Source organism: Mustelus asterias, chromosome 22 (genome assembly GCF_964213995.1).
Source record: "Mustelus asterias chromosome 22, sMusAst1.hap1.1, whole genome shotgun sequence".
NCBI lineage: Eukaryota > Metazoa > Chordata > Chondrichthyes > Carcharhiniformes > Triakidae > Mustelus > Mustelus asterias.
In genome coordinates, this window is record NC_135822.1 from 64,553,835 (window position 1) to 64,573,246 (window position 19,412).

General features: G+C 43.3%; 1 protein-coding gene across 1 annotated transcript in view; it reads right to left on the minus strand.

Annotated features, from left to right (window-relative positions):
- snrnp200 (small nuclear ribonucleoprotein 200 (U5)) overlaps positions 1-17,352 on the minus strand; it is a 34,824-nt gene extending 17,472 nt beyond the window's left edge. Inside the window, exons 1-18 of the mRNA XM_078239492.1 lie at positions 17,254-17,352; positions 16,285-16,448; positions 13,522-13,693; positions 12,793-12,985; positions 11,396-11,451; positions 10,880-10,978; positions 10,398-10,550; positions 10,062-10,161; positions 9,181-9,317; positions 9,002-9,085; positions 6,262-6,435; positions 5,339-5,476; positions 5,027-5,182; positions 3,801-3,971; positions 2,792-2,985; positions 2,314-2,437; positions 1,310-1,459; positions 732-842 (exon numbers count right to left, since the gene is read on the minus strand). Coding sequence (XP_078095618.1) covers positions 732-842; positions 1,310-1,459; positions 2,314-2,437; positions 2,792-2,985; positions 3,801-3,971; positions 5,027-5,182; positions 5,339-5,476; positions 6,262-6,435; positions 9,002-9,085; positions 9,181-9,317; positions 10,062-10,161; positions 10,398-10,550; positions 10,880-10,978; positions 11,396-11,451; positions 12,793-12,985; positions 13,522-13,693; positions 16,285-16,448; positions 17,254-17,298 — 2,421 coding nt within the window. The 5' untranslated portion in view covers positions 17,299-17,352. The remainder of the gene's footprint in view (positions 1-731; positions 843-1,309; positions 1,460-2,313; positions 2,438-2,791; positions 2,986-3,800; positions 3,972-5,026; positions 5,183-5,338; positions 5,477-6,261; positions 6,436-9,001; positions 9,086-9,180; positions 9,318-10,061; positions 10,162-10,397; positions 10,551-10,879; positions 10,979-11,395; positions 11,452-12,792; positions 12,986-13,521; positions 13,694-16,284; positions 16,449-17,253) is intronic.
- Between the last annotated feature and the right edge of the window lie 2,060 nt (positions 17,353-19,412).

The following is a 19,412-nucleotide window of genomic DNA, read 5'->3' on the forward strand; positions in this document are numbered from 1 at the left end:
TGTTTAGCAAGCCAAACATAGCCTCAGTGTTTAATACCTGGGGCAAGTACATTTATCCAGACACTGGGAAGCTACAGACACATGCCAGTTCATGGAGAACTAGAGCTCATTTACAGTTGTTTTATATTCTATGGATATGGCAAATATCAATGGTCAGGGAAAAGAATTTGAAGATCCAAGTGTTTCCTCATTGTCGGTATTATGCTGGATAGCTGTCTCATTGCCATTACAGGGAATGTGATGGGCACAATCATCTGTCACATTTGCTGACATTACATGCGTGACTGTATTAAAAAAATACTTAATTGACTGTAAAGTTCTCTGGGACATCCCAAGAGTGTGAATGGCATTGCATAAAGCAAGTTCTTTTCCTTCCTTCTTCACACTGTACCTGCACTCTCACCGGTACCCCAGTACACAGAACAAAGAGAACTTGACTGGCAAAGGTGAGACAGCAGCTTCTTTGTGACTCTGGTGTGGTTGGCACATCAATAGGAATATGAATGGTCAACAGGGAGCAGGGCTTCCCTGTGCTCATCACAACCAAGGGTCACTGTTTTTTGAAAGACATCACATGCTGAGACCACTGCACAACATGGCACTCTTCTAAAACCTTTGTCTCTCCAGTCATGGAACCATTTATATAGAAAGGACTGATACATGAACTAGGCACACCGTGAACAAAAATAAATGGAAACAAAGCTCCCAGAAACCTTGCTATAACTAATTACCTGAATGTGTCTGTCAGCAAACAAATCCTCCACCAATGTTCGGTCCACTCTGGTCATACCAGCGTGGTGAATGGCAAAACTGTATGGAAGCAAGTCCTTCAACTCCAGGTTCTAAGAGAGAGACAGATAGAGAGATTTTATGCAAAATGCAGCTTGTGCAAGAGATCGGAAACAAAAACAATAAATGTGCAAAAGGTTTGCCAGCATCTGAAAAGACAAGATCCTGAGTTTCAAGTTTCCTTTCTGTTTCACGCACAGTGAGGTTGAATTTTGGCACAGGTTCTCCAACTTTCCTGCTGTAAACTTTGGCAGATAAGATGCTGCTAAGCAGACAGCATTGTTACCTTGCTTTTCCAGGGATTTCATACATCTATTTATATAGCACGTTGGCATGTTTCATTTCGTTAAAAGGCACAATATAAATAGAAGCTGTTGTTCTCAAATTGTGCTAGGCGAGCAGAACTCCAGGTTAAGTTGCATATATGGATGTGCTGCAGTGCATAACGCTGCATTGAAAGGGACACTCTCCACACCACATATAAATTTGAGAGAGATTGGTAAATGACTTAGCTCTTTACCTTGCATTGCTCTGCCTCTGTCCGCAGCACCTCGGTGGAGGCTGAGCCCTCTCGAAGGAACAATCCTAACGTGTCTTTTTCCAGGCACATATCTCGAATCGCACGTGCTGTCTTTCCAGTCTCTTTACGGGAATGAACAAACACCAATACCTGAAATAAACCAATCAAGGTAAACTTGCTGAACCAAAGCTGGAAAAAGAACCAAATGCAAGATGGGTGAACCTGGGGAAGGGACGCTCCCCAGAAGAGAGTAGGAGACTTGTATCCAACACCCCATGTTTTGGGGTGTAAAATCAGTGAAGACAATCGCACCAGTGAGGACAAAAGGGGCTGGCAGTGTTATAAAAGTGATGCAGGCTATGTTCTCCTTTGGCCATCCAAGCGAATCACCACACAGGGATTAATGGGGACATAGAATGTGGAAATCAGCATGTTTCTTGTCAGATTGTCTGAACTCATCACCTCAAAACACCGCCACAAATCACATGTGTCACTTAGTCTACCATAACCACCTCATCACATCTATTATCGGGAGTGGGCAAGTTGCTTGTTGGATGAAATTAGTGGAATGTTTCTCACCGCTATGAAAACAGATCAGACATGCATGGAGCAACATTTGGGGTATAAGGCTCAAACAGATCCTGGTAGCCTTCCAGATCTTCATCCAAAAAGGCCAAGGATGGCTAAGTGGCCACAACATCCTGGAGGATCAAAATGCAAATTGGAACGAGATGTACACTACAAAGTCTATGCTACTTGGCCATAGCAAAATTATGAGTTAAAAGCATTGGTGGAAGCTGGTCCCAACTGGATGACATCAGGTCAAAGACCAAGCCAGCATCTCAGCTTTGCTGAGACACCGGATCCAAATGAGGTCGACATACATTTAGCCAAGTTGCAGAGTAGCATTTCACAGCCCCACGTGTGGCAGCAGTACAGACTGTGGAAGGGCGGGCAGTGGTGGAGTGGGGACACAATTCATTTTTCCAGATAAGATCACTGACCTGATTCTTTCCAGCATGCTCCATCACCTTCTCATATACAATTTCATTCATAATCTGAAAACGTTTGATGGCTTTCTTTTCTGTGATTCCAACATATGTCTGCTCCAGTGGAACAGGACGGAAACTGGAATGAAAGACACAACATGGGGTGATCTTCACTGAAGCAGGATGTGAATTGCCTAAGTTTTCCATTTTTTCTTGTCATCTTATGATAGGAATGGTGCTTTGTATCAATATTTTAGCTACTCCCCCAAACTCTTTGTAACAAGCACAGAGTTAATTGAGTAGTGCATAGCAAATAGACACCAAAACACACAAGTAATCCCCATCAGTTACAACTTCAGACATCCCAGATGCAATTTAGACTGGCGTCAAGTATCCAGTTCCTGCCCACTTATTTCAAGAACTGTTGTTACTAAATATTAGCGAGGCCACCCATGTAAATACAAGGCACAGACTGGATCCTGACATGAGTTACCTATTGTCGAAGTAGAAAAGACCTTTGGCTGGATCAACTCGCAGAAGAGTAGCAACATCCTCATAGTTTGGCAGTGTGGCACTCAACCCCACCAATCGTACATCTTCTTGAGTCATCTCAATGTTCCTAATTGTCCTCGCAACCAATGCCTCTAGTACTGGACCACGATCGTCGTGGAGGAGGTGAATCTCGTCCTGAGGAAGAAAGATCAGGGAATAACCAGCTTGGGGCAAGTCTATAAAGTAAGATAAAGCAAAGGTAGTAGCAGACTGTTTGTTACTATAACTAGTAATTCCCGGAACAAGTAGCTGGTTTGTCGCCAGGGGCTTATAGCTTTAGGGGTGCCACTCCACATCATGCGTGGTTGACCAGGAATCTCTCCCGTTCTTATCCCCAGTCATTGGCATCTTGGAAGGATTTGCAGGCTGATACATTGAACATGTTTGACTTCATTATGAACATACCTTCCTTGGCCTAGTCCTCCCACCCTGTCTTGCCATCTGCCCATTCTCCTCCTACCCACCCACCATCTTTCTATTCCCCGTTCACTCCTTCCTTCCGTCTACTTTCTCCCAATACCCTAATCCCACCCCCTTCCTCCTTCCCCACCCCATCTTCCCCCCCATGTCCCGTCCAACCCTACTGTCTACCTACTCCAGTCCCCACCCTCACCCCCAGTCCTTCCCTCCTCCCCCTGCCTGTCCCCCCTCCCCAATATTCCCTCCCACATCCCCTGCCACCCCTCATCCTTCACCTACGCATCCCTGTCCCCGTCCTCTCCCCCTCCGCCCCATCTCCCCCCACCCTCACCTCCTCGCACCCCCCTCCTCCACTCCGTTCCTGTCCTTCCCCCCCGCCACCCTCGTCCCTATCCTCCACTCCCACCTGTTGCCGCCCCATCCCTTGTTGCTCTGTGACCTGAGCTGCATTAACACATCAATCAAGAAATGGAATATACAAAGGCGCCAAAGGGAAAATCAGAAAATCCTGCACTTATTTGTGTACTCACAATTATCATGAGTCGCACTATCTGCGTGTAGGTGCGCTCTCCTCCCTTGCGAGTGATGATGTCCCATTTCTCCGGGGTGCACACAATCACCTGGGTTGCAGTGATCTCCTCTTTGCACAGTTGATGATCCCCAGTCAGCTCAGCAACACTGATCCCGTAACTCGCAAGACGCTGTGAGAAAAGTCCAATATCAGGTTAAAAGGGTTAACTAAATCCACATTATCATAGACCATTTGAGTGGGATAACTAAAGTGATTCTGCTCGCAGTTCTAATGTTTAAAAGTACAAAACAGAACTGTCTCAATGGCTCATCACTGGCCTATTAAGTTTCACCTAACTTGACCAAAGCTTCACAGTCGACATCTTATTTTACATCCACTTTTTCATCATCTTTAATCTTAACGTGCTGATTTCCACTGGTCTCCTGTTTCCTCAGTGGAAATCCTGTTTATATTTCACGAATACTGCTATGGCATCACCCAGCCTGACTCTCCCACTCCTTCCCGTCTTTTATCTTGGCTCATGTCCTTCTTTGCTTTTGTCTTGGGCCAGGTCCAATAGATTGTCCGCAAGCAAGGTGAACAGAAAAGTCAGGCCAAAATGAGAACAGAAATTGAAGGGAGTCCACTTGATATTCTGTCTACTTACTTAAATAGAGAGAAAAAACAGACAGGCTCCATTACGGCCGTGTACTCTGTCCCACCAATTCTACTGCATTCATTGCAGCTCCATGATTCTGTAATAACTGCAGTATACAGACCTTGAAAACTAACCCGATTCATTTTTATTCATTCATTTACAGGATGACAGCCATTGCTAGCAAGGTCTGCATTTACTGTTCATTCTCAACTGTCCTCAAGGTGACGATGGAGGCACTGGTGGTAAGCCATTTTCTTTAGCTACCGTACTTGTATGTAGTGACATCCTATTTTTGTAGCAGGTTTGATACAACATGTACAGTTCCTAGCTTTTTATTCTACTTTATTTATGTAAGTCACTGAATTTGAATTCACAAATTGCCATGGTGAGGTTTGAACTCAGCTCTCCGGATCATTGTTAGTGCTGGCATCTGGGTAATGAACTCAGTAAGGCGACTACTATGTTACCACATACATAATAACACTTGATGCAAAGCAAAATGTCACTTCAGTCATAGGCACATCTCATGATGCTGCCAGTCTTTGTTTTTAAGACTGTGCCACATGTATGACTGTTTGTATTCTTACCTTACTGAAACTGCCCACCATCTCCTGAACCAGTGACCTCATGGGTGCAATATATATAATCTTGAAGTCATCAACATTGATGGTTCCATCTATGTTAATATGCTTCCCAATCTCACGCAACATGCACATCAGAGCTACATTTGTCTTGCCAGCACCCTGGAAGCGTTGGAAAAAATAATTTAGATTCAGTATTTAAAAACAAATGCACTCAGCCAAAGTGCAAACATAGGTCAGAAATTCAAGGTATCTGTTACACTCACCGCAGTAATAGACAGTGCGGTAAATTTACAGCGTAAATCAGCATATACTCACAGTGGGAGCACAAAGTAGCAGGTTTTCATCAGTTTCCATGGCTGCTTTACACAGCTTACTTTGGATCCGGTTCAGCGTCTTAAAGCCTTCAAATGCTGCTTGTGTGTATTTAGGCATCTTCTCTACAGATAGCAGTTGCTACAGAAGTAATATTTAGAAGAATTAAAAACATGAATAGCAACACCAATATCAGAGTCTCATTGGGTTTTGAGCATTCTCTGTCATATCTGGGTTAAATGTACATTTTCTAAGAATGCACTAATTCTCTTTCTCAGCAAGATAAGATAGTGAATACTGTGCTGCCCCACTTGGTGCTGAAAATTCGTAACAAAGCAGAAAATGTTGTAAACACTCAGATTAGATAGTCCCTATGGAGGAATGGGAGAAATTTGTATTCCTGACATGGACCCAAGCTGACAAAGGGTCCACACTCAAAAAGCATTCACTCCCCTCCCTCTCTTCACAGATGCTGCCCAACTCGCTTAGTATTCCCAGCAACTTCTCTTTTCATATCAGATATATAACTGAACTATCTCATTCAATAAACTATATTTAATGCAGCTGTGGAGAGACACCTCAACTAGAGGTGAAATGATCAAGCAAAGTTCTTAGTTCTTCCACCAAGATGGGAGGTGCCATGCAGAAGCATTTAAATCCTTTAGGAGACATTGCCTGTATCTTACTTTTGTAATTACTAAAATCCAACAATTGACAGACCAAAGACAGGTCTGCAGTTCAGATGCTGAGCGACCTGTTCTGCACTTCAGCATTTTCAGTTATGATTTACATTCCCAGCAATGTTGTCAGAATATGCTGACTTCAGACTGTTTTAAGAGTAATGAAACTCAGCAGTGATTATGAAATGATATTTACGCAAAAGAAAGATCCGACAATCGACCAAGGACCTTGTATTAATCTCTCACCTCATCTGAACTGAAAGGCTTCGGTTTGAGAGCTGGCACGTGCACTTCCTCATAACCCTTGCGCTGTTTGCGGAATGAACCGTCTGGTAGCTGACATCGCTTGTTTGCCATTAGATGACTCCCCTGTGCAAAGGCGAGATCCTCCAAATCCAGAACCTGTCTGGGAGCGAGAATCTAAAAAAGGAAACGAGCCCTAAATAACAGGAACCACAAAACGAACCTTATCCACATCCATTTTCACAATAAGACTTGGTAACACTTCCTCAAAAGTTCTACTGGCTGCAGAGAATAATTGTTCTACCGCACATTCAACTGATCGCTCAACACGCCACTTTATTTCTCATCCTGATGACAACAACTTCAGCAATTGCTGATCGATTTACAATCTTCTTCCTCAGAGATCTGTGCTATCAACTAAGGCATAGAAAGGTCAACAACTCCAACACCAAACACGAATCCACAGTTCACCTGAATGAAAGAAATAAACTTTAAAAATCTATTGCTTCTTTGCCCATCAAAGAATCAATGAGTTCTGCTGCAAACCGAGTGGAAGTGTCAACCCCACTGCTGTCTCTTGAGGTTCTGTGTATCGACAGGCCAAATGACTGAACCCTCCTGTGTCTCTGCTACTTATGCCATTCATTTTAACTGTTTTGAGGGTACATACAAATTCTTCTGATTTTTCTCTCTAAAATGCAGCAAGATACCACTTGAACTCTTTGTGCTATTAGTTCCAATGACAGCTCGTTCTTTTTTTTACACCTATAATATTAAGTTTGTGGAATAAAGGTCCATTTTGATTTCACTTCATACCACCAAATTATTTATTTTTAAGCTGGTCTTCTGGGATGGTTATATCTTTTACACTGTGAACAATCTGCCTGGGTCACTTCCTTTGATAATCCTGAGCACTTCAATCAGATCACCTTAGGTATCTAGGACATTAACTTTTCTTGTTCACATTTCTCAATGCCGAGAATCTTCTTGATGACTTTGATTACTTGTGTCTCCCATTTCCAGTTCAATATCTAACACAGTGGTCATTCGGTCTCCTGATCTCCAACCCAATCTGAATCAGGAACAAAGAACAAAGAACAGTACAGCACAGGAAACAGGCCCTTCGGCCCTCCAAGCCTGTGCCGCTCCTTGGTCCAACTAGACCAATCGTTTGTATCCCTCCATTCCCAGGCTGCTCATGTGACTATCCAGGTAAGTCTTAAACGATGTCAGTGTGCCTGCCTCCACCACCCTACTTGGCAGCGCATTCCAGGCCCCCACCACCCTCTGTGTAAAAAACATCCCTCTGATATCAGAGTTATACTTCGCCCCTCTCAGCTTGAGCCCGTGACCCCTCGTGATCGTCACCTCCGACCTGGGAAAAAGCTTCCCACTGTTCACCCTATCTATACCCTTCATAATCTTGTACACCTCTATTAGATCTCCCCTCATTCTCCGTCTTTCCAAGGAGAACAACCCCAGTCTACCCAATCTCTCCTCATAGCTAAGACCCTCCATACCAGGCAACATCCTGGTAAACCTTCTCTGCACTCTCTCTAACGCCTCCACGTCCTTCTGGTAGTGCGGCGACCAGAACTGGATGCAGTACTCCAAATGTGGCCTAACCAGCGTTCTATACAGCTGCATCATCAGACTCCAGCTTTTATACTCTATACCCCGTCCTATAAAGGCAAGCATACCATATGCCTTCTTCACCACCTTTTTTGCCACCTTCAAGGATTTGTGGACTTGCACACCTAGGTCCCTCTGTGTTTCTATACTCCTGATGACTCTGCCATTTATTGTATAACTCCTCCCTACATTATTTCTTCCAAAATGCATCACTTCGCATTTATCCGGATTAAACTCCATCTGCCACCTCTCCGCCCAATTTTCCAGCCTATCTATATCCTGCTGCATTGCCCGACAATGCTCTTCGCTATCCGCAAGTCCAGCCATCTTCGTGTCATCCGCAAACTTGCTGATTACACCAGTTACACCTTCTTCCAAATCATTTATATATATCACAAATAGCAGAGGTCCCAGTACAGAGCCCTGCGGAACACCACTGGTCACAGACCTCCAGCCGGAAAAAGACCCTTCGACCACTACCCTCTGTCTCCTATGGCCAAGCCAGTTCTCCACCCATCTAGCCACTTCTCCTTGTATCCCATGAGCCTTAACCTTCTTAACCAACCTGCCATGTGGGACTTTGTCAAATGCCTTACTGAAATCCATATAGACGACATCCACGGCCCTTCCTTCATCAACCGTTTTTGTCACTTCCTCAAAAAACTCCACCAAATTTGTAAGGCACGACCTCCCTCTTACAAAACCATGCTGTCTGTCACTAATGAGATTGTTCCGTTCTAAATGCACATACATCCTGTCTCTAAGAATCCTCTCCAACTTGACCAAGGCAGTATGAGTAATTTTAGTACAACAATCAAGTACAGCCACCCTATTTAAGCATTTGTTCTCCCTCTCCCTAGTTACAGATAGTCAAACTTTGTGCCATCCTTCACTCAGAATTGGGGTCAGCTGAATACATTTTCGTTTTACTGTAATAACTGCAGTCCAGACTAAATTTAAAACCAATTCATCCCATTTTCACAAACCACAAATCTCTCTTCACAAGCTGTCCTATCATTGATTTGTGCTATTTGCTCTCATTTTACATTCTACGTCACAACACCACTGTAGCTCAAAATGACACCAGCATTAGATTTTCAACCAGCCGAACCTCTCCTTCTCGATCGATATCCATTGCTTCGAGGTCTGTATCCACACGTGACTGACGAACACGTTCTCTACGAGATCTTTCCTCCTATAAGGGAAAGGAAGAATTTTGATTTTGTTTTCAGTTAGTAAAATTGCTGATGGTGAGGGCTGGTGTGTTTTATGATTTTTATTGCAGCTTACCCGAATTATGTCCTCTTTTTCAGTCTCTTGAAGTTTATAGAGAACTTTGGAAAGCTCTGCATCTGCCTCCATCTTATTCTGAATCCTCTCCTTCTCTGCCTCACTCTGAGCACTGGCCAACAGCGTGCAATACAAAACTTCAAAGACAAAGTCGAGAACACAGTTAGCATGTGAGGAAATAAGAGCCAGTTGTGAAAACAAACATCTATGCGACTGAATGTTTACTATTCCCAATTTGGACCAACACAACTCAAAGAGATAACCTCCCAGCCTGGTCTGTCACGAGCTCCTGCACTTCAAATAATCTCTCATGGAAGGAGAAATTACACAAGAGACTTCCCAGTGGCAGAACTGAACACTTCGGTCACAGTGATGCATGGCTGGCTGACCAGAATGTCCATATACACCACACTACTACTCATGATGCTTCTCGGCTGGAGGAAAGAGTACTCTTTTAAGAGCGAGGGAGAGAATTTGAACCTCAGAGTGGAGGCATATTTATTTTGTTGGACGGAACACAATCAAATTCAAATAGTTCTCTCCACGCTGCCTCAGAAAAGTATGCACAACTACATCAGCCCAAGTCTGTCAGTGAAATTCATAATTGGTAAAGAATTAGCACCATTTTCTGTCAACTTGGGAGCTGGATTTTCACTGCCCAGGCTGATTTCTTATCAGACATGTCAAGGCCTCATCACCCATCATGTCCAAGATTGTGATTAAAGCCAGAGAGACGTGCAAGTTTCCAAACATCAGTTACAATCTGTATAAGCTGTCCAAGAAAATGCCTCAATGCCTGTCCTGAATCCATATAAACAATTGGGGGAGAAATGTTAGATCTAATTGTCTACATACACCCACAGAAACAGTCTGATACTCACTCATCATTCGATGTTGTCTGAGGATCTTGATGAAATCAAAAGTGTTGAAACCAAGAAGCAATACAAGCTGATTCTCACATTCACGGTCATCACCAGCTGTCTGATGAGGAAAAAAATTAAGACTTAAACACAATGAGTATAGGAAATTTCAGGCAACTTCAGCTACATTATAAAGTGGACACTTTATACATAAATTAACTAAATATGTTAAAAGAAATTATGAGCACTGAATATAAAAGGAAAGTGGGCTAACAAAAATTGGTCAAACCATTGGGTGGCCTGCAGTTAGAATATGGTATCCACTTTTGACCACTGTACCATCATCTTGGAGCTCACCTTTAGAATATCCAGCACTTCATCAGCTTTCTTCTGCGACATGATAGCATCATCATAGAAGCGGCTAAGCTGCCTCTGTAACCAGAAGGCATCAATGTCCCGAGGATGCAGGTCTTTCTTCTTGGCACTCAGCACATCTCCAGCAGCACCAAGCTAAAACGCAAACAGGACTTTGTCACTGAATTGCATTCTGCACAACACAAAGACACAAAGTACTAATAACCACTTTGAAATTTTAATTTAACCCATCTACAATTTTAGTTTGGACAGAGCACTCTTATTGGAGGTGACCACCGCTTGTGTTTATTATTGTTTGGCGCATCATTCTGACACAGTGTAACTCCATTGCTTCATTGTAAATTGTGTTCACTCACATGAGCTACTTTCTCTTTCTACTTCACTGACTTTCTACTTCTACTTCCGGCTACTGGTCAGTGATATCCTCATATTCACAACACATCAGCATTTATGGCAGGACTTACATTAGCAGATAGTGTGCAGCTGATGTCTGCTTCCTCGCCTTCTGTATCCTCATCTGATGCTTCATCACGCACTTCACCAAATGCATCTTCATCTCCTTCCTGAAATAGGAATTGGAAAAAATGAAACAGCCAGAGCAAAATAAAGTAAATGCAAACTGGAAAAACCCAAAAAAAGTTTACAGGGATCCTCAGTCATTACAAAAGTCCTCCTTCATGAAACTTACCACAGCAAGGGACATTTTGTGCTAACATCAATGACAATTGGTGGAGCAGGATGGCTGATCAGTACATACTGTGACATCCCAAGCACATCATGTGCAATGCCTTGTGATGAACACTTGCCTCCATTTTCACACAATGGTGATGTAGCATGAGTAACCTGCAAAGTATAATGAATGGTTTGGCTCTCTCCTGTACATGCACCATGGTGCTGATCTGAGTAACATTTGCTGGAGAGTGTAATCTACACATAGGTTTCAACAACTTTGAAAATATTTGTGAGGTTACTTCATTTACCTCTTCATCGGACTCAAACTGTACATTCACTCCATACGTCTCGTCAATGTTGTCATCTGAAAAAGGAAGGTATTCTTTTAATTTCCAACTACTCAAAACAGTTTGCTCAGAACCTTCTGTTTGATCCATACAATATAGGGAACAAGGACTGGGTTCAGGGTGGGGGAAGCACACATTACACAGGAGAAACGATCTAAAACAGTCAATAGATAGAACATTACTTGCTGCTGGTTACAGAACTGCAATTTATCAACACATGAATGCCATCTGTCTCCGACAATGAAAGCCCACTCTCAGCTCAATATCACCCAAGCAGTCATATTGGTGTGCGCAAAGTATACTGTTATTGCTTTCTTTAAATGCAAATATTACAGAATAATCATTAAACCAACAATTGTCCCGAACTAATCAACAGAGGATCTTGAGTGGCAAATAGAAGGTTGATCCAATCATTGGACCCAGAAATGCAACAATCTGGATGTCAAAACCCAGGAAAATCGATATTTAATGTGGACATTGATGTTTGTAACATGCTTCTTGTAGCACTGTTGTCTCATTAGTGGTGAAATCTTTTACAACTCAGCACCAGCAACTTGAGATACATGCAAATTATTTGGGGCATGGATTTATACTTTGTACTTGAGCACGAAGACAACTAATAAGAACTGGTCCAGCCCCAAAGGCCACAAGTACCAACTTCAGATATATATTATTCACTCAAAGAAAAACAACATTGACATTAAGGAAAACATGGTGTTGCAGCCACAGAAATAAATATGAGTCAGGTAACAAATACAGAACCAAGACGACCAGAAGTACTCACTGAGGGCAGAAGGCCCACAGACTCCAGTTTGAAATAACAGCAGACTCCACATAAGCAGCTGTGGGAAGAAAGGTCTTGTGACACATGACAGAAATGGCCACTTTTAAACATTAAAATAGCAAACAGGCAATACAAGGGCCGGGTTTGTTCCAATGCTGCGCCTAACCAGTGCTGATGTGCAGACTGTTACACACCATTGGCAGAAGACAGGGTGATAGAGCTAACATAATGAACATGATGGCAAGGGAAGGGCATGCTGAGTAAGATTTTGCCCACATACAAGGAGAAAGAAACATCTCAGTAGAGGCCTCACACTGTTTCAAACTGCGCCTATATCATGACGTTGACAAAAGTCTGAAACAGAAGGAACTCTTTCATACATTGAAGGGGAGAAAAAGTTTCAACATATCTGGTGTGGGATTATGGGTAGTAGTGGAGAGTGAAGACAATAAAAAGATAACGCAAAACAAATAGTACATGAATTGGCATTTCGCTGACCTTTTGATGTGGCAATTATTATAAAGATACAGTCCCTTCCTTGCCTTTTTAGCCCTGACAGTTCGGTCTTACATACCCATATTCTGCACCTCTTTGTCTCCTCCGTAGTCACTGATTTTCTTTCCCAGATTTACCAGCACGTGGTAGCGCGTATCCTCCAACTGTCCCAGGAGCATTTCTATCTCTTTACGTCGCTCTTTGTCACGCAATTTATCGTTTTTCAGCACAGCAAGAACCTCATCTGCCGCTCCACAGAGAATATCACGTGGCTATTAAAGAAAACCCAATTAATGCAGAAAAAAATACACCCAATGCATACCTAAACAATAACCATACACATGTGAACATGACATGGTCCTTAATGTCTATGACAAATTTACTGGTTTGCTTCTTCCACCTCAACATACATCATTGATCGATTATTGCTCAACTTGTCGATCCCACATGCACCAGTTTTGTGGAGGTGGCTATGTGGGACAGACAAGTCAATTAATATGGAACAGGCTGAAAGAGCAAAGGCCATTGCAGTCAAGGGAAAGAAGTGAATCAATTTTGTTTCAGTATGTGATGCTGTTTGCAGATCAGACAAAAAGCATAAGACTCTGAAGGAAGATTTAAGCATGCAAATAGAATTACAGGAAAATGAGCATGCCAGGATGTAGTAAATAGAAATGTGAGTGATCCCCTCAGTATGATTTGGTGTCCTTGTATGTGATGTAGTAGATTTAAAAATGATTAAATTAGAAGGGACAATTAAATTAATAGCTTTTGCCAGCATTCTGGTGTATTTCCTGTAATTTCTTACCTGGTCACCAAGCGCAGCCTGAATGAAGCTGAGCAGCACCTCATATGTCTCTCTGGTCTCTTTGGTTTTTGGTTTGTACACAATTCCAACCATTTCATCAATGCCCTCTGACAACAAAGTGTATCCTTTCATTTTATTCATGTCATGTCGGTCTTCATCACGCTTTCTCCTCCTGCATGACAAAGAACCCAATAATTTAAAAACAAAGAAAATAAAAAAGAAATTCACACTTGAACAGAATACAAATATATATTGTGCAGAAAACCATCTGGCTGACAGAATAGGCAAAGTGGCCAAGCAATCTGATTGGATATGTTCTCCTCTGCACAAAATGAAAAGCTGGAAAGACTGAAATATTCCAAGCTCAGCTGCAAACTTCCTACAACTGTATGTTACAAATATTGATGAATGAATTGCTCCTGGCATTGTACAGAAATAAATGCACTTTTATTTAAATACAGCTGTTGTGCTGGATAAAATGGATGGCACAACGGTTAGCACTGCTGCCTCACAGCTCCAGGGAATTGAGTTCAATTCCGGCCTCGGGTGACTGTCTGTGTGATGTTTGTACAATTTGCCCGTGTCTGCATGGGTTTCCTCCGGGTGCTCCAGTTTCCTCCCACAGTCCAAAGATGTGCAGGTTAGATGGATTGGCCATGCTAAATTGGCCCTTAGTGTCCAAAGATGTGTAGGTTAGGAGGATTAGCGGGCTTACAGAGATGGGGTGGGCCTGGGTAAGATGCTCTGTCCAAGAGTTGGTGCAGTCTCGACGAGCCAAATGGCCACCTTCCACACTGTAGGAATTCTATGATTCTATGAAGTGGCATTAATACTGCATCATTCATAATGTCCCCAGAGCATCTCGTAACGCCTACTTTCAGAAACATGTTGTCATTGTTATGGAGATAAATACAGCAAGCAATCTATGGAAAGCAAAAATTTTAAACTAAAAAAGGGATAAGACAAGACATGAGAAGGCAAGAGATAGGAGCAGGAGTATAGACCATACGGCTCATCCAGCTTGCTCCACCATTTAATAGCATTATGGCTGATCTTGGGCTTCAACTCCATTTTCCTGCCTGCTCCCTATATCCCTCGATTTCTTGAGACCCCAAATGTCTATACTATGTTCTGAACCTTCAAGATTCTTTTGCATTTGGAGTGAAGTGTAATGTCTGGAATGTGGTGGATATGATACAAACAACATGCCTGGATTTAAATGCCAGAGAACGCCCATAACATTGTTTACAATATATCACAGGATGTGCCAAAAACAGATGTTTCCTCACATGTAGTGTCCTCGCAATGGGATCCATAAGGTGTAATTATGAATTTAGGAACTGTCTCAAAACTTAATTTATTGTTTATTTATAAAGCATTTGAAATATTGAATTTCTTTGAACAAAACAATTTCTAGCCAGATTGACCAATCCGTACTGTATGTTTTCCTGTATTTAACGAGATAGATTTTATCATTCAGAACAAAGAACAGTACAGCACAGGAAACAGGCCCTTCAAGCCTGTGCCGCTCCTTGGTCCAACTAGACCAATCGTTTGTATCCCTCCATTCCCAGGCTGCTCATGTGACTATCCAGGTAAGTCTTAAACGATGTCAGCGTGCCTGCCTCCACCACCCTACTTGGCAGCGCATTCCAGGCCCCCACCACCCTCTGTGTAAAAAACATCCCTCTAATATCTGAGTTATACTTCGCCCCTCTCAGCTTGAGCCCGTGACCCCTCGTGATCGTCACCTCCGACCTGGGAAAAAGCTTCCCACCGTTCACCCTATCTATCCCCTTCATAATCTTGTACACCTCTATTAGATCTCCCTTCATTCTCTGTCTTTCCAGGGAGAACAACCCCAGTTTACCCAATCTCTCCTCATAGCCAAGACCCTCCATACCAGGCAACATCCTGGTAAACCTTCTCTGCACTCTCTCCAATGCCTCCACGTCCTTCTGGTAGTGCGGCGACCAGAACTGGACGCAGTACTCCAAATGTGGCCTAACCAGCGTTCTATACAGCTGCATCATCAGACTCCAGCTTTTATACTCTATACCCCGTCCTATAAAGGCAAGCATACCATATGCCTTCTTCACCACCTTTTTTGCCACCTTCAAGGATTTGTGGACTTGCACACCTAGGTCCCTCTGTGTTTCTATACTCCTGATGACTCTGCCATTTATTGTATAACTCCTCCCTATATTATTTCTTCCAAAACGCATCACTTCGCATTTATCCGGATTAAACTCCATCTGCCACCTCTCTGCCCAATTTTCCAGCCTATCTATATCCTGCTGTATTGCCCGACAATGCTCTTCGCTATCCGCAAGTCCAGCCATCTTCGTGTCATCCGCAAACTTGCTGATTACACCAGTTACACCTTCTTCCAAATCATTTATATATATCACAAATAGCAGAGGTCCCAGTACAGAGCCCTGCGGAACACCACTGGTCACAGACCTCCAGCCGGAAAAAGACCCTTCGACCACTACCCTCTGTCTCCTATGGCCAAGCCAGTTCTCCACCCATCTAGCCACTTCTCCTTGTATCCCATGAGCCTTAACCTTCTTAACCAACCTGCCATGTGGGACTTTGTCAAATGCCTTACTGATGGGACTTTGTGAAATGCCTTACTGAATGTGACTATCCAGAGAATGAATGATTTCAGCATATAAAGATGTATTTGTTTTTGTGTTATTGGTATAACAATGCTCCCAATTCCAAATAAGCAATGATGTGGGTGATACAAGTTGTGCTTACTTAGCTCGTCTCTCCTCCTGTAACTGTGGTTTGGTTCTCTGAGCTTTGTCTCCCATTCGGGATCCTTCCAACTTTCCAACCAGTGACAACACTTCTCCTGTAGGTTCATCTCGCCTTGTTCGATCTATCAGCGAGCGATCCGCTTGCAATACAAGGTTGGAGTTCTACAGTAAGAGACAAGGAATTAAAGCAAAAACTTAGTTATAACTTGATGTACAACAGTTTGCACAAATCTGCAACCAATATCAGCAACTGCATTTATACACAAGGCTGTACAAAACTCTCAGTTCTCAAGTAACAAAGTTCAAGAACTTTGAGAATTATTAGAAACTTCCACTCATCCCAGCCCAAGATACTAAATACAAAGAACTGAATATAAAGAACAAACTCTGGGAGGTGATAGGTGGCTCCGTGTCAATTTGCATTTTCAAAAATGAGATGTATTCATATCACTTTAGAAACAGAATTGAAGGTTACAGATGTGTGCAATTGTGCTTTATTTTTGGTTGGGAGTGGGTACAGATGTGTTTGTTCAAGTTGGGGATCAACAAGACTCATGGGAGAGAATTCCAGAATAGAATCATCACAAGGGTTATTAGAAAACGACCTGAGTGTTCCCCTCAACATCTTCAAAGCTGAGATCAAATCACCCTCTAACCTTCCAATTCACGTGAAATAGAGCTTTAATTCGTACAGTTGTAAATATCATGTACAGGGGTAAACCATGTTATAAGTTAAAACACTGAGTGACATCCCTACCGGTTTCCCAGCTCAGGACCAACTCGACATCCGTCCGCAATCCACCAAAGGCAGGTTGAGGCCTCCGCGCTTTGCACCCTGGTTTAATCCCGATCATTCTCTCTTCGCCGGATTGAGCTCGGGGCAGAACCAACCGGCGCCCAATTTCCCCCCGCCAACCCTTCACCAACTCTATGCTTTGACAACCCCATCAAGAGCGGCCTGACTTACCGCTTTGTACTCATACTGCAGGCTACGAGCAGTGACATCCGCCATGACTGCCGCTCCACTCGGCTCCTCTCACTGTCGGATGACGCTGGGATCTGACCCCCACCGCCGGCGGAGGCTTCCGCTTCCGGGTGGGAACTGAGCAGTCTCCGTGGTAACGGGCCTGTCCCAGGCGAAGGGAACCGACCGGGAGTCAAACCGCCGCCGCCTCAGATGGGTGAGTCAGATTTTCTTCTACCCGTTGAGGAATAATGAGGGTTTGCCCGGCCAAGACGAACAGTCTATTTCCATCCTCCCTTGAGGCGGCACTGTGGGTTAGCGCTGCTGCTTCACAGCGATTCCCGGCCTCGGGTCACTGTCTGTGTGGAGTCTGCACGTTCTCCCCGTGTCTGCGCGGGTTTCCTCCCACAGTCGCAAAGACGTGCTGGTTAGGGTGCATCCAGCTGTGCTAAATTCTCCCTCAGTGTACCCGAACAGGTGCTGGAGTGTGGCGACTAGTGGATTTTCATAGTAACTTCATTGCAGTGTGAACGTAAGCCTTACTTGTGACACTAATAAATAAACTTAAAACTTCTGTGACCAGCATGGTGGCCCTGCTCCTGATTATAATACAAACTGGTTGTTGCAGCTCGCTCAGCCTGGAGGGTGGAATCAGCTTGAACTTTCTTCATTCTGCCTCCAGTTGATTGTGAAAGGCACAAATTAAACAATCTGATTAAGATTGCTTGTCTGGGATCAGCTGGAGACCCGTCCTGAGTGCAACAGGAAACAAGAGGAGACAAAGCTGAGTTGGGTGCGGTGACATTATGCTGACTTTCTCATAGAAATAGGAGCAGGAGTAAATAGGCCATTCGGCCCTTTGAGCTGTCAGGCTTGCTGTCGGACATGGAAATGGATGCCAAAACTTTCTCTGACTCAAAACTCCCCCAAAACTGTTTGCTTATATTCTGCACCCTCCCCGACCGTCCCCCATATCTACTCTATGAATGGTATGCTTTGTCTGTATAGCATGCTAGAAACAATACTTTTCACTGTATCCCAATACATGTGACAAATCAAATCTAATCATGGTTGCAAAGTTGCCCAGTGGGTTTTTCAAATTCATTCATTTACGGGATGTGGGTGTCGCTGGGCTGGCATTTATTGCCCATCCGTAATGGCTCCTGAGAAGGTGGTGGTGAGCCACCTTCTTGAACCACTGCCGTCCCTGTCATGTAAACACACCCACAGTGCTGTTGGGAAAGGAGTTCCCAGATTTTGACCCCTAAGTAATGATGGAATAGCAGTATATTTCCAAGTCAGGATGGTGTGTGGCTTGGAGAGGAACTTGCAGGTGGTGGTGTTCCCATGCATCTGTGTGGTATGATGTTTATATGGTGCATTCTGCAATGCTGTTGTTTCCTGTAGGCTGAAGTATTTTGAAACATCCTGATTTTATTTGGCTTTTCTCTGACTATCTTTTCAACCTTTGCTGTCTTGCAATATGTTCCTTGGAGTTTAACCAGGGGTTTTCTGTGTAAGTTTCTTGATGTGACCATTCCGAATGTGACCACAGTTTGGGACAACACAAAGGGTTGTGAACGAAGCCTAGTCCATCACGCAAACCAGCCTCCCATGCATTGACTCTGTCTACATTTCCCACTGCCTCACAAAAGCAGCCAGCATAACCAAGGACCCCACTCACCCTAGACATACTCTCTTCCACCTTCTTCTGTCGGGAAAAAGATACGAAAGTCTGAGATCACGTACCAACCAACTCAAGAACAGCTTCTTCCCAGCTACCATCAAACTTTTGAATGGACCTATCTTATATTAAGTTGATCTTTCTCTACACCCTCTCCTTACTTTCTCTGTGAATTTTGTCTGTATAGGGTGCAGGAAACAATACTTTTCATTGTATATCAAGATATGTGACAAAAATAAATCAAATCATTAAATACATCAAACTGTGCTACGCATATGTACTGATGAAAGCTGTATATATCTAACAAAAGCTGTATGTATAGTCACATCAACATGAATAAAGCTGAGGGACATAGTTCTGGAGTCCATTGTCATGATCTTTCTATCTGTTGTAAAGCTTTATTTATCTGCAATTCACATTAAAATACCACTGATGCCTGTTCCATGAGTAATCCATGGAATAAGGGGGGGGAGGGGGG